At 44.3% G+C, this 13,637-nt stretch overlaps 1 protein-coding gene across 3 annotated transcripts in view; it reads right to left on the bottom strand.

The window, feature by feature from the left end:
* The window catches only part of LOC113996624 (probable bifunctional methylenetetrahydrofolate dehydrogenase/cyclohydrolase 2), a 60,338-nt gene that overhangs the window by 39,046 nt on the left and 7,655 nt on the right, over positions 1-13,637 (bottom strand). For all 3 annotated transcript variants that reach the window (XM_039387225.1, XM_039387224.1, XM_039387226.1), the window contains exons 4-7: positions 11,242-11,394; positions 10,409-10,516; positions 7,184-7,276; positions 3,341-3,466 (exon numbers count right to left, since the gene is read on the bottom strand). In XM_039387225.1, the coding sequence (XP_039243159.1) occupies positions 3,341-3,466; positions 7,184-7,276; positions 10,409-10,516; positions 11,242-11,394 (480 nt within the window). The remainder of the gene's footprint in view (positions 1-3,340; positions 3,467-7,183; positions 7,277-10,408; positions 10,517-11,241; positions 11,395-13,637) is intronic.

Raw genomic sequence — 13,637 nt, forward strand, 5'->3', positions numbered from 1 at the left:
GCCCACAGGCAGGCAGGTATCACAGTGAACGCGGAGCGGCAGCAGACACCTGCCAGAAGCAGCTGCTGTCACAGAGCCCGGGTTTCCGGCACACTGCAGCTGAGGTACAGCTGTAGGACCACCATTTCCATTCATAAACTGCATTTGAAGGTTATCACGGGTTGATCTCATTCAAAGGAAATTCATAATATACGCCCATCACCTTGCACCACGGCGATCACTTATTGAGGCATCTCTTCTGCTGTTCAGCACAGGGAACGCCTCCCTGCTCCGGGTGGCACCCGTTTTCTGGAATCTCTTGCACACTGCCAAGTCCGATTGAACAGTTCTCATCTACAGGGCCAGGAGCTGGACTCGATGATCCTCATGGGTCCCTTCGAACTCGGCATCTTCTATGATTCTGTGTACAAACCCCTCCACTGATATTGCAACTACTTCACCTACAAAGGTCTTACACAAAAGATTTCTTTTTTACATAAGCACCTAATACTCGACAGCCAGCATTGCCATCTGTTTGTCCAAAATATGGAAGAAATTGTAAAGAGGTACAGGCAACTTGGTTTCAAGGGCATTTCCAGTTCCAGTTTCAAAGGTGAGTTACTACACTGGCGTGTTACTACCCTGCTCTACCAGTCCCTCCTGGAAATTTTTGGTGTTCCACCGAAAAAAGCTGTTCCAGCTAAATGTTCTGGGTAAGCTGTTCCTTTATTTCATGTTCCTGGTCCTTGTAGCCCTCCTCCTCCCTTGGCAGTATAGCTGTGGCAACAAAAGCCCTATAAAACAGGGCCAAGTACACCCACATGTGCACTCTCCTCTTCATAGAAACAGGTCTCCCTTTCTGTGACTGCAACATGCTGCCCTAGACCACAGGTTCTGGCAAATTCTTAACACGAACAGAGGTCCCCTCAATGTGCTGGTTATAGATGGAGAGCTGCAGAAGCAGTTTAAAACCTCCCTGCAGTATCAGGCTGGGTACTCCAGTGCTTTGCAGCTGACCTCCACATGCACAGTGTTCTCCAGTCTTGTTCTTTCAGATACCTTGGAACTGCCCAGTAAACTATGCCAGACAAAAACCCTATCGTTTTTTATGTGGAAATAAAATTATTATTATGTGGGGTATCAAAATAAAGAGACGTGGGGATGTGGGAAATCACAAATATTGTTTAAAGACACTTAATAATTGTTGCAAATAAGTGTTGCTCAAAGAGTGCCTCTGGGCATTTTTTACATTGAATTTAATAATGAAAAACATTAAAAAAAACCTGAAATGGTATCCTTTTGTTGTTAAAGATATAACACCTTCACTGTCTAACCTACCTCAGAGATTAGAAGATGGCATCTAAGTATTGCTTGGATATGACAGTTGAATCAAAACAGCTTCCAGCCATCTAATAACTTAATTTCCACTACAGGAGCTTTTCAGCCAGGAGATCTGGTGAAGGAAGCCATTGCTATCTATGTCTATAAATGAAATTTGACCTTTGATTGCCCAGTTAAACCTTTGCTCTTCTCACAGCCACATTTTTCTACTTAATATGAGTGAAGAGACAATAGATATTGGTGGGCTACAGGATGGTTAACAGGTGCCCTATGTCATGGCAGCCATTTATGTAGCTGGCCTCAACCTGCAAAAATCATTTTCACTTGGACTTAAATATAAATTCAGTCAAGTGATCAAATGGAGGAAGAGGAAAAAATGATTCGCTACATGAACACACTGGCTTGTTCCATCTCCTGACTGTCAAATCAAATACTTGCCAAGGGTGGTTTACTTGTTAGTATTCAGAACTGTACACACTGGGATGTTTTTTGTTGTTGTTAGAGATTTAGTGAAACTTTCACCGATACCAATGAACCAACAACAATTTCCCTTTGGCAATGCACAGTGAAATGCTACTTGCAACTGTAGTGGCATAATCCAATCCTCCCTCTTTTTTGGATCTTCCCTCCCCCCAGGTAAAATCCTGAGAACAACCCACAGCAGACATGACGAGACAGATACAGCGCATTGCTGAAACTCTGAATCACAGCCCGCCACTGAATCTACACCTATATTGCAGGCACAAGGTCTTGTGTTTGAAGAGAAACAAACACGAAGGATGTAGTTTCATGTTTCTCAAAGTTACAGCTTTTTTACTCCAATACCTGCTCAGGCAAAAAATTGTGAAAAATCTCTGTACTTTCGTTCAGTTCTGAAAACAGAAAATTGAACCTTTGATTTGTGACAGCACAAGCAAGATAAGAAAGGAAGAGAAACTTTTCAAGTTGTCCTCCAAACGTGTGATTTTCCTTGAGCTCTGTTGTACACATCCACTTACACATTTCCAAACGCATGCCGAGACAGTGGCTCAGCTCCACTGGTGCAGGTGATCTCACACACTTCAACACAGGGGGATCGTGCACAAGGAGGAAAAGCAGAACTCAGGGAGTGATGGAATCACAAACACACACAGCTGGCTACAAACATTCTGAATATAATTAAGCTTTGAGACATTAGGCCTGCCAACATGTTAATAACTGTGAAAAAAACCTGTGGGTGATTTTCATACTTATCAAAATAAGGAACTGTTGAGAACCATTAATAATGTGGGTAAATGCTGCCTAAGCTTCCCACACTCAACTCTGCCAGTAAGCTTTAATTTTCAACTCCAACAATCCTGCTATTCCAGTCTGGAACTCCTCCAGAGCAGAGACACTTCATCAAGTTACATTGTGAACTTGCTCTGCAACATGTTAAACATAAAAAAAGATCAATACGGAACAATTTTTATCTGCTACGCTTGCCTGGACCAGGATGTTCAGCAGTTTAAGATGAACCCACATTACACCTTAGTGTAAAAGATAATTCCAAAGCCAAAGTTAACATTTGCACAGACAAGCAGAGAGAGAGAGCATATAAGGAAGCTTGAGCAGCTGTGGTATAATAATGATTGCTATGAACAGTGAGAGACCCTCTGCTTGAGACAGAGCAGATTGATTTTGATTTATTATTATTTATTATCTATTATTTAGCAATTGTTTGAATTGATTACTCTTGAAACACTTCACAGACACAAAGGATTAAAGAAACAGGGAGAGAAGCAACTTCTGCATCACACTGACAGAAGAGCTCATCTGTGTCTCTTAAAGGTTGTTGTTCCTGTAATTAAAAGCAACACTTTCTCTCTCAAATAACATAGCCTTTTTCGAAAGGAGATAGATTGCATTATTTAAGTAAATAATTGACAAAAAATTTCTGCAAATAATGTCTCATTTGAGACACTGCCTATTCCAAGTATTTACCTTAAAGGAATCCTCCGAACTTCAATATATACAGGTTTGTACAAAGTGTTTTACTGACCTTCAAAGTCCACATCCCCAACTAATTTGGTTTTTCCTGTAAGAGGATCATGGATATGGTTGATGCCTACATCAATCACAGCTGCACCTTCTTTGACCATATCAGTAGTAATCAGCTTTGGGACACCTGGAATCAGCAACAACATATTGGATTAACATGGCCACGTAGTCTTAGGTCATCAGTTCTGAATGATATGAAGGGGTGTGCATGCACAGGTATGAATGCACATAACAGAACACAATTCTTTCACTTCAATGTTGCTTGATAAGTCCCACACTGAAAACAATTGTTCCTCAACTGCACAGTTTGTAACTGCTACAACTACAGAAAAAGAGAAAAAGACTTACAAAAAACCCCTCACCAAAGCTGTGCCATGGAATTGGTTTTGGTTCAGGAAACACACTGGACTAATAAGCAATTTTAACTGCTTTGGCAATCCCAGCACATGACTCTGACCTTCCAGAGGGGAGCTCCTACAACACACCATGGCCTGTGATTTACAGCAATTCAGGAGACCCCTCCACACTTGACCAGAGAGGCCCGGCCTTGGCATTGCTCACCTTCGTCACCTTCCAGTGGGCAACAGCTCTGTAGTGTCCGGGGTGGGATCCACCTTCCTTCTTGAACCATTCCCTCACTTCTGTCTTCCCAGAGCAAGGTTTATCCCAGTAATACAGTAGCTCCACAAAGGGCACCTATACTCCCCTCTCCCCACCAAAGCACTTTTCTCTCAGGTGGAGCAAAGACAAAAAGGAAAAGAAACCAAATCCATCTGGTTGGAAACTGCACTTTTACTGGGGGCAAGCACTGGCATACGAGGTTTTGGCTTCCTGGGAAGTGCTGGAGCACAGCCAGACATTTGGATACAGGCAATACAAGAACCTTCCTTGCTCTCCATTTCTCACTCCCCCATAGGACACCAGCTTCAAACTCTGCTTCGCACATTGAGCAAGCCAAGACTTTAAATTCTTTCCCATCCCACTCGATAACATCTGGCTGCGTCTCCTTCATCCCGCTCTGATGCAATCCATGGCAAGCCGGCTGGTAGCTGGATAATGCCTCAGCCTCATGGGGGTAAATGATGTGTGTCTGATAGGGCTGGAAGCACATTAACGGAAGCTGCACAGTTACACCCTTTGTAAAATGGTTTGATAATAGGCCAAATACTTAAGAGCAACAAATCAACTAACCCCCAAACCAAATGAGCAGATCTATTTACTTAAGCCTGCTTTACATACCAAGTGGGAAGAGATAAGCGTTAGAGCAGCTATTCCTAAAAGGCACTGACTGAAGAATGTGGGAAAACCTTCACCTGGTAATTTTTGTAGGAAATGATGAATCACATTTTAAACAAAGGAGAAAAAAGCCCTACCTAATCCCAGCTTAGGTGCAAGGACGGTGAAACAGCCAATTTCTGATGCAGTTGACCTGACACTACCTGAACAAAGGGGCTGATCAACCGGCATTTCCTACACAAGAGGACCACAGATCACATCCCAAGGGACGGCACAGGTAGTCCCAGAACAATTTCATCTGGCATTTGGCACACTCGTTCCTTTTCCTCTTTACCCTCTCCAAACCTAGCAGGCAGGTGAGTCTTCTCTCTCAGCAGACCGGAAAGCCAAGAGAGCAGGAGCAGCACGTTGACTAGTACAAGAGTCCTGCTGCCTCCATCACTGCCCTGCAAGTCCTGTGCTGGTTCTACGAGCACCACAGGTAAAGCTGCACTTATCCTTCTACTCCGGGTCTGGGCCAATGGCAAAAAGAACAGACTCGGGGGGATGTCTGCATAGGCAGGGATAAAGGGACAAGATGGGAAAGGCTCTGGAGGGATACAAAGTGTCAGGTGTGCTTCACAGGAAATAGGATGCTTTGGCAAGGAATCCAAAAGCTGGTGGTACTGAAAGAGATTTCAGGGAGGGGTAGGCTGGACAAGGGCAGCATTGTTGGAACTTATGATGCAAGGATTTGGGAGGGAACAAGAGGGAAGGAATAAACTGCATGGATAGTTACAATCCAAGTAAGCAGAAAAACAGGGGCCCCAAGTCTGGGGGAGAATAAAAAGCACCTGATCTGAGCTATTACCACAGCCAGGGATGCAAGGGAACAGAAAAGCACTCAGAGCTGGAGTACCACACGAAACAGGCTCACTGCAACAAGTCACCAACCAGGAGCCAGGATGCAGACAGCTCTTTAAAAGTACTACATGGGAATGGGAGAAAGAGTGAGAACAGCAACCTTGGTCCTGCACACAGACACACACAAAAAGCTCTTTTCCATTTCCACATCTTGCACAGCAGCCTGTACCAGCAGCTGCTCCAACCTGGCAGGGTACAAGTCACCTGTCCTACAACACTCACGGAGCAGGTCACGCATTTCCGGGAGCGTGTGATCCCAGTGGTACAATGGGCACAGTTCTCACGCAACAAAGGAAGCCTGGAGGGATTCCACCATTCTAAAGTAGAACCTTGCCCAGAGCACCCACTGGGGCAGGGCTGCACGCTGCTTGCACAACCAAGCCCTAGCGTTTTTTCATCATTCCCAGTATATCTCAAGTTGTGCAATGAGTGCTGTATCACACTCCTGTTACAAATGACACAAGGAAAATAATGGGAAGTGCCAACATGGCTGAATTGCTACTGGGTCATTTAACTCCAAGCAGAACTGATGACAAACCACTGTTAGAATCTGAAGGGACAATGGACTTGGGAGCAGGGAATTTGGATGAGAAGTTACTGGTTCATTTCCAGGTAGCGCACGCACCGTTATCTTTCATTCAGTGGGGAATTCTGGTCAGGCCCACAGTTGGGTAAATAGATGTGGGACAAACAAGCTGGTTTTTGCTCCTGAGCTGCCACTGGAAGGTAACACAGAAGTTAAGCCCTGAAGCCAAGGGCATCTCACTTCAACAGGAAGTGACAAGCTTTAGACAGGTACCTCTCTGTCTCCACCTAGAAAACAAGGAAGCACGATTTGGGCCTCGAGGATGAGGAGGAGGGAGAAAGGGAGCAGAAAAGGGGAAAGACACAATCCTCCTGTACTGCTTCAAAATGGTACAAGAGAAGGATGATATCCTGAGCTGCAAGGGACACACAGTTTGACCAACATTTTAGGAAGTTGCATTATTTGTTTGTTTTAAATTATGGGGGGTTTCCTATTTATAATACCCGTAAACAAAAAACAGAGCTCTCTTAGCAGCAGTTGTGCTTGTTTCTTTGGGATAAACGAGTCAAACTCTAAGTATTTCACTCTACATTGCTTTATGAGTAGAGACACTGATTTTTCAGACCCCTGCCTCCAGGCCATTACCATTCTCTTCCCCTCTACATGATAATTGGAAAAGGAAAAAAACCCAGCCATAATAACGTAGGTTACCAAAACCTTCAGTTAACTTACCAGGGTTGCCCTCAGTATTAACAGCAGGGGAATGATACCACGGGGTTATGAAGGCAGCCTCCAGCTGATTTAAAGAAACCCTCCTGTCAGAATTTAAATGACTCATGACTTTTGCACGACACAGAGGATGTTTTAATTTACGTAATTATACCCGTATAAACTATGCACTGACTGGTTCCCAATCCTGAGTTCACTCTGAAGTCTCCCTAAGGCAAAGGTGTCACATGTGACGAGAAACAGTTTATGAGTCTGCAAATGTGAAGGGCAAGAACAAAGAGCCACATCACTCGCCCTTCCTACTGCAGAAATCCTCCCTGCTGCAACACCCTCGGCAAGCGCGAGCACACCTTGCTCAGTGGAACCTGGAGCAGCCACTGCCACAGACTCAGAGTCCTCCTTTTTGCTTGGAAATGCTGCAATTGGAGGATTAACGACAACGAGCATTACCTGCAGCTACTATTACTATGTCAGCGAGCTGCGTATGGATCTTGAGCTGCTCTTTTGGGGTGTATCTGTGAGTAATGGTCACTGTGGCATCACCTGAAATGGAACACATTAGCAATTAATTGCCACATATGAAATGCTATAAAAACTACAGCATTTACTTTCAGGTGCAAATTACTTACTTTGGTACATTAACAACAGAACAGGTGATCATCGGATTTGTCTTGGGATGGAACATTTCAATGAGCACAGGCAGAACACTCACAACACTCGCGGTTCACATATATGAAGAAACATTTGCTCTTAGAAATTCTCACAGGATGTATTAGTTTATACACTGTAGACTAAATTATTCCTTCTGCAGCTTTGTTAGGTTCAGTGGAATTACAGAAAGGAAACCCAGCATGGAATCCACCGTCTGCTTTATCAAGCCCAATTTGTACAGGGTGCCACAAGACTCAGTTGTTTGTCAGAAACTAAAGCTTCAAACACAAGATCACCAGTACAAGCAGGAGAAGCACATGTCCTTCGGGGCAAACTCAAAACACCTGGGGCCTGCTCCTGCACACACCCACAGTTCTAGGCAAGAGCTACAAATAAACCCCTGTGCTGTTCAGTGGAGATCCCAAGGCCACAACACACAAAATGAACTGTCATGGGGAGAGGGTCTGAAGTCTCCTACCGCATCCAACATCAAGTGTGGTGATCCCTTAAGGATTGCCCAAGCAAGCAGCCAAGATAAGAGCTCTCAAAGGAGATCCCCCCAACCCTCTTCCTGTCAACTATTTGTACTGCAGTGTTCAGACGTTACATCCCTCCATCTCTGCCTTCCACTCACCACAGACTCCTAAGCCACATCATTAACCATTAAACTAAAATTTTTGGTCATCTCAGATATTACCATCACATCTCCTTCCTTTGGAATGTGTCTGACTGAACTAATCTGTGCCTCTCATTAACTCTCTTCCTCAAGCATTTCCTCTTCAACATCTCTGTGCTCTGAATTCTCTGCTCTTTCCCCTCATCTTTAATCCCTCCTCCTTAGTCTCTATAGTCTCCATCATCTCCTTAAAGGGAGGCAGATCAAGACATTTGCAGATAATGAGAACAGAAAAGTACAGGCTTGAAACAGGAGTCTTCTGATACCTGCTTTAAACAAAAGAAGTATGTCTTCCCCAAAATCACAATCATAACTCAGCATAGACAGTGAGAAAAACAAAAGGATAAAACCCAAAGTTACAAAGTTACCTCTGAGTCATAAAATCAGTGCTAATTTGCCACCAAGATTTTAGTGACAGATGTGTCTGTTGTCAGCTCCTGAAACCAAGTAATTGCTCTCATTACCAAAAAGGAAATGAGACAGAAGGGGGGGAAGCCCCTGCCTTGAGAACAGCAGTCCAGAAGCTTACAGACACCTCAGAAAGGGGAGGGTTTCCATTTATTTGTGATCATGCCAAAATAAAAAATAAACTATTCTTACACTGTTACTTCTGCTGAAAGAAGAGGAGTATATTTAGCAATTAAGATTCCACATCGTACTCCCTTGACCTGCCTACACAGATCATGATTTGTTTTGGAAGGGTTCAGACAGCTCTTCCATCTGATCAGATATTGCCACCTGCAGGATATGACTGTTCCTACATACAAAACATCCCAAATGAAGACATGCCCCACCTTTTCAGTTTTGTTCATGATCTGTTAAAAAAACAACCAAAACCTACAACAGAAAGGAAGAAAAAAGTACTATCCTACACACCCCTTGCATCACTTCTCAATCAAAAACATTTCATCAAACCAGCCCAAGTGCTGATAAAAACCTACCCTGACTGACAGCCTGAGAAAGTTCCTTTTCAGCACTTTGGTTTAGGTCTTGTCTGGTCCCATCCTCCTGAGTTAAAAAAAAAGCTAAAGCCTAACCCTGGCCTGCCTTGCCTTCCACACACCACCCAGGCTGGTTCTTGCTGTTCACAGCAGCAGCAGAGCCGAAAACCACCTGCAGGAGATGAACCAGATCTCCAAGGACAGCCCCATCTACGAGTCACCAATGAAAACTCCACCGGATTACAACTATAAAACTATTTATCGCCACCTACACAACATATACCCACACTTAATGCTGGTTTATTGTCTAAGAAGTACACTTGTTCCTTAGTTTTCTCACTGTACCACCACAGGATAGGAGGTGGGAAAACTAGAACGCTGCCAGTAAGACTCATCACCCAGGATTCGCAGCAAAGGGCAAAAATGGGACTCATTTTCATGGGAATGGGGATGAGACCAGAACTATGCACCGATGGTAATTACAACTCCAACACTGAGAGAAGTTTCAAATAGCAACTTTCCCACAGAGGCTGAATGGAAAAACCAACTCCATGATTACTGCAAAGCTTTTAGAGTTTTATTATATTAATAACAGATTTCACTCCCCTCCTATTAAATGGGCCTGGGATTAAACGTTCACGTTACCTCACCTGTGCATACCATGGTGGCACTTTCCAACACCACAATGAAGCTGCAAAAGGGCAGCACTCCATTTAATTTATACTTGTTTCTCTTCCTACAGCACAATTATAGCAGCACATGCAGGCTTCTGTAATTAGAATTGCTTAAAAATATTTCCACTACAACCCCCGGGTTCCAGGGGGATATAAACTGCCCTGCAGAAACAGCCCCCAGGCCAACGTGGGTAATATCCCAGAACTCACGCTGAAACAAGTTACTTGGTTGGGCATTTGGGCATTTTCATAAACACCAATTAACTGACACAGCACAACAGAAATGATGGAATCTTTATTTTACATGGACAGACAAAAGCGTAGGTGGAATTCTGTGTATGTGTGTGCTCAGGTGGGCACGAAAACAAAGTGGTTACCAAATAAGCAGGAGGGGAAGGCACAGAGCTGCACGGATTTGTACAACCCTCACACAAACTCTGCAGCTCTTTAAGGCCACACTGTCACTGTTCTCCTCCACATTCAGTGCTGACAGCGGGGAAACAGCAGCTCTCTCAAAGGGAGGACAGCGGGGTGATGTAAGACCAGAAAAAGTCGACTCCAGAAACTACTCACCTGAGAAGATGCCAGGAAACAGATGAGCAAATTTATTTCCCTGCTCCCCTTAGAGCTGTTGACAAAAGTGAAAAGCTTTCTCTTTTAGTTGAATCCGCTGCTCAGCTTCACTCTCAGGATTTCACAAAGGGAAACATTCAAACAACATCCCTGGACTTACCTCCAGGCCTTTCGTGCTCTCCATCAGTATGTAACAGCATTGAGATAGGCATTCCAACATTCTTGGATCTTCCAGCTACAACAACATTTTTTCCAAATGTGGGTATTCCTTAGAGAAAAAAAATTAAAAAATTCTATTTCACTATTTTGATACACCTAAACCCTTCTTCTCACTCCCCAAGATTGAATTATCTCTTACTGTGGACTGCTGACATCAACCTGACGTGAAAATCCACACGGCTGAATTTGAGGGAGGAATCCACAAAACAACTTTCAGCTTTCCCCTGGCAGAAAGAAAACTGGCAACTCATTCAGGTGATCTGAACCACCCTCAGCAGGAACTTCATTTCCCTTCTCTGACCACAAAGGGGAACTGAAGCTCTAATGGCTACCAGTCAGAACACACACATTCTAAGGAGAAAATGTACACTAGTGAACACCTGGGCACTCTTTTCCCCTGAAAAAGGGAAATTAACTGCTCCCATTCTTCATCTTGCTTCTTCCCTTTCACTTACAGGAACTTAGGCATACAAACCTTCTATTTCACAAATAATCAGGAGGTACACAATAGCACAGAAAGCTCCCCGCAACACTGCAAAAGGCAGAGAGTTACCAAAGTGTTCCACCAAGTACTACTCTCTTCACTTAATTAACAGTTATGCTACTGGCACAAGATCTCATCTATTTGGCACCTCCTTATTATTCACATTAGTCCTCTAACTGTTGGTTCTTCACTCAGCCCAATACACTGAGATAACCTTTAACTCACACCTCACTTAACCCTTTGCTCCTCTCCCCAGATGAAAAGGGTTTCAGGACAGCTGAGCTTCTTACCTGTCCGTTTTATGATTTCCCACACGGCAGCAGCAGTGGCAGGAATTATGGAAGGCTGATCGAGACACAGACGTCCAATATTCATGATATGGAATCCATCCACATCCTTCTCCGGGGCGATGGCGTTGCAAACTCTCCGTTCATCTATGTGATCTGGGAGACACAATGCTCCCAAATTACAGTTCTGGCACTTGGATGGAGTCACCAACATGTCTGAATCATTACAGAGAAACACACACACTTGGACTAACGAGGGTAATTATTGTTCTTCACTGGGAATAGACTACACTGTGCCTCTAAAGGCAGCAGTTACTTTTCAAGTAATCTACTCAAAAGTACACTATGCCATTTGTCACAGTGCTAATCAGCAGATTCTGTCAAAATATGAGAGGCCAATACTCAGCTGAGAATGATGACAGTAACCATAAAAAGACAGGTTTAAGCAAGTCACTTCAGAGTCATTCTGCATTCTGGAAGTGGCTCAAAAAAGCCATTGTCCATGGTACGTGTAAGATCACAAGGGATAATGATCTAAGTATTAAACAAATACATGGAAACCCTAAGCTGAAGTAACTTTGCAGGTCAAGCTCTCATTTTCCAGCAATACAACCACTTTTATTCATCTGGTAATGAGTAGGACCAAAACATATCCCACCTCATTGCAAAGCTGACAGTACACAAAACTGATACCGATGAGCTCAAAACACTGTCTATGGCTTAAACAACGTTGTCTGCACATATATTGTCGATATCTATTCCTAAGGAACATTTTTCATATGCACTAAAGATATGGGAGAGGTCTGCAACTGCTTAAAGCTTATACTGCATAAACATTAGGACTGATTATGAAAAAATGTTTGCCAGTCCTCTCTCTGCACAGTTACAAACCCAAGTCTAAAGCTGGCCCAAAGAACAACACGCCAAAGGAACAGCTCCATAAAACATCCCCTACTGATCCAGAAAGCAAACTGTTTAATAAATGTATTTACACAGTGGTACCTCAGTCACAATTCCAGAATCAGAATAGTTTGGGTCAGAAGGGACCTTTAAAGGGCATCTACTTCCAACCTCCCTGCAATGACAAGGGACATTATAATCTATTGCTTCACTGTTTAATAACATGTCAAACTGCTTCCAGGATTGCACTTCCAGCTTTATTTCTGCACAACACCCAAGGAAGGGTTGACTGGCTCAAAACAACCAGCTGGGAAGTGTGTTTGGGGGAACAGGTTGAGCTCTGTACAGGTGGGACGGCCACTGCTCTGCCCTGCCCTCCGTGAGCCTCAGTCAGCCTCTGGTCCGGTCCAGAATGGCAGAGACTGACCCAGGGGCTGAACCAAAATGGCGGGGAGTGACCCAGGGGCTGCCCCAAAATGGCGGGGAGTGACCCAGGGGCTGCCCCAAAATGGCGGAGACTGATCCAGGGGCTGACCCAAAATGGCGGGGACTGACCCAGGGGCTGCCCCAAAATGGCGGGGACTGACCCAGGGGCTGCCCCAAAATGGCGGGGACTGACCCAGGGGCTGCCCCAAAATGGCGGGGACTGACCCAGGGGCTGACCCAAAATGGCGGGGACTGACCCAGGGGCTGACCCAAAATGGCAGGGACTGACCCAAGGCTGCCCCAAAATGGCGGGGACTGACCCAGGGCCTCGAGAGCCACACAACACCAGGGACTGACTCCTTGGGCCCCACAGGGAACACGGAAGCACAGCTGTGCCTGGGGGAGGCCCCAGCTGAGGGGAGCAGACAAAAGGACAGTGACACGCTGCTCTCAAGGGGCTGCTCTGCTCCATTTCCATCTCAGAAGGATTATTTTTTGCATCTTTTACATAACCACACGTCACCCATTCCGGGCCAGATCCCAACATAACCCTGCAGCTGCGAGGCCATATATCCCACTGTCCCACTCAGAGAGCATAAGGGATGGTTCAAAAGGTCAAATAAAGGCACAGGAGAGTTAATAAGGAAATTCAGACACTGCCAGTAACAACAGTTGAGGGACATAAACACCATGTTTGCATTTAGTTGGTATTTTGTGGTTTTGCATTAAAAGGAGATAACTAATTAAAAGATATCAAGCATGTTATAGAACTTACACACTGTAAACTCCTGTTAGATGATTTTCAATTAAAAAAACCCTGGGGTTACACTCTGACTGCTCTGATTTACAACTTAATTCTCCATTTTCTGATGAGAGGGAGTTTCCTTCTGATTCCTAATGAGAAAGGGTTGTGGAAATTGAGATATTAAGTACACCGATGAAAGAGTCTCCTAGAAGTGAACTCTCCTCAGAGACTGAAAGCAACCGTAACCTTGTTTTTATGCCAACCTGGGGAATAAAAAAAACAAAGAAGAAGGAAATGTGGAGCAACTTATGAAATGGTTTTTGCAAAA

The sequence above is a fragment of the Pipra filicauda genome, unplaced genomic scaffold (genome assembly GCF_003945595.2).
Source record: "Pipra filicauda isolate LSUMZ 115617 unplaced genomic scaffold, ASM394559v2 scaffold541_size332799_pilon, whole genome shotgun sequence".
NCBI lineage: Eukaryota > Metazoa > Chordata > Aves > Passeriformes > Pipridae > Pipra > Pipra filicauda.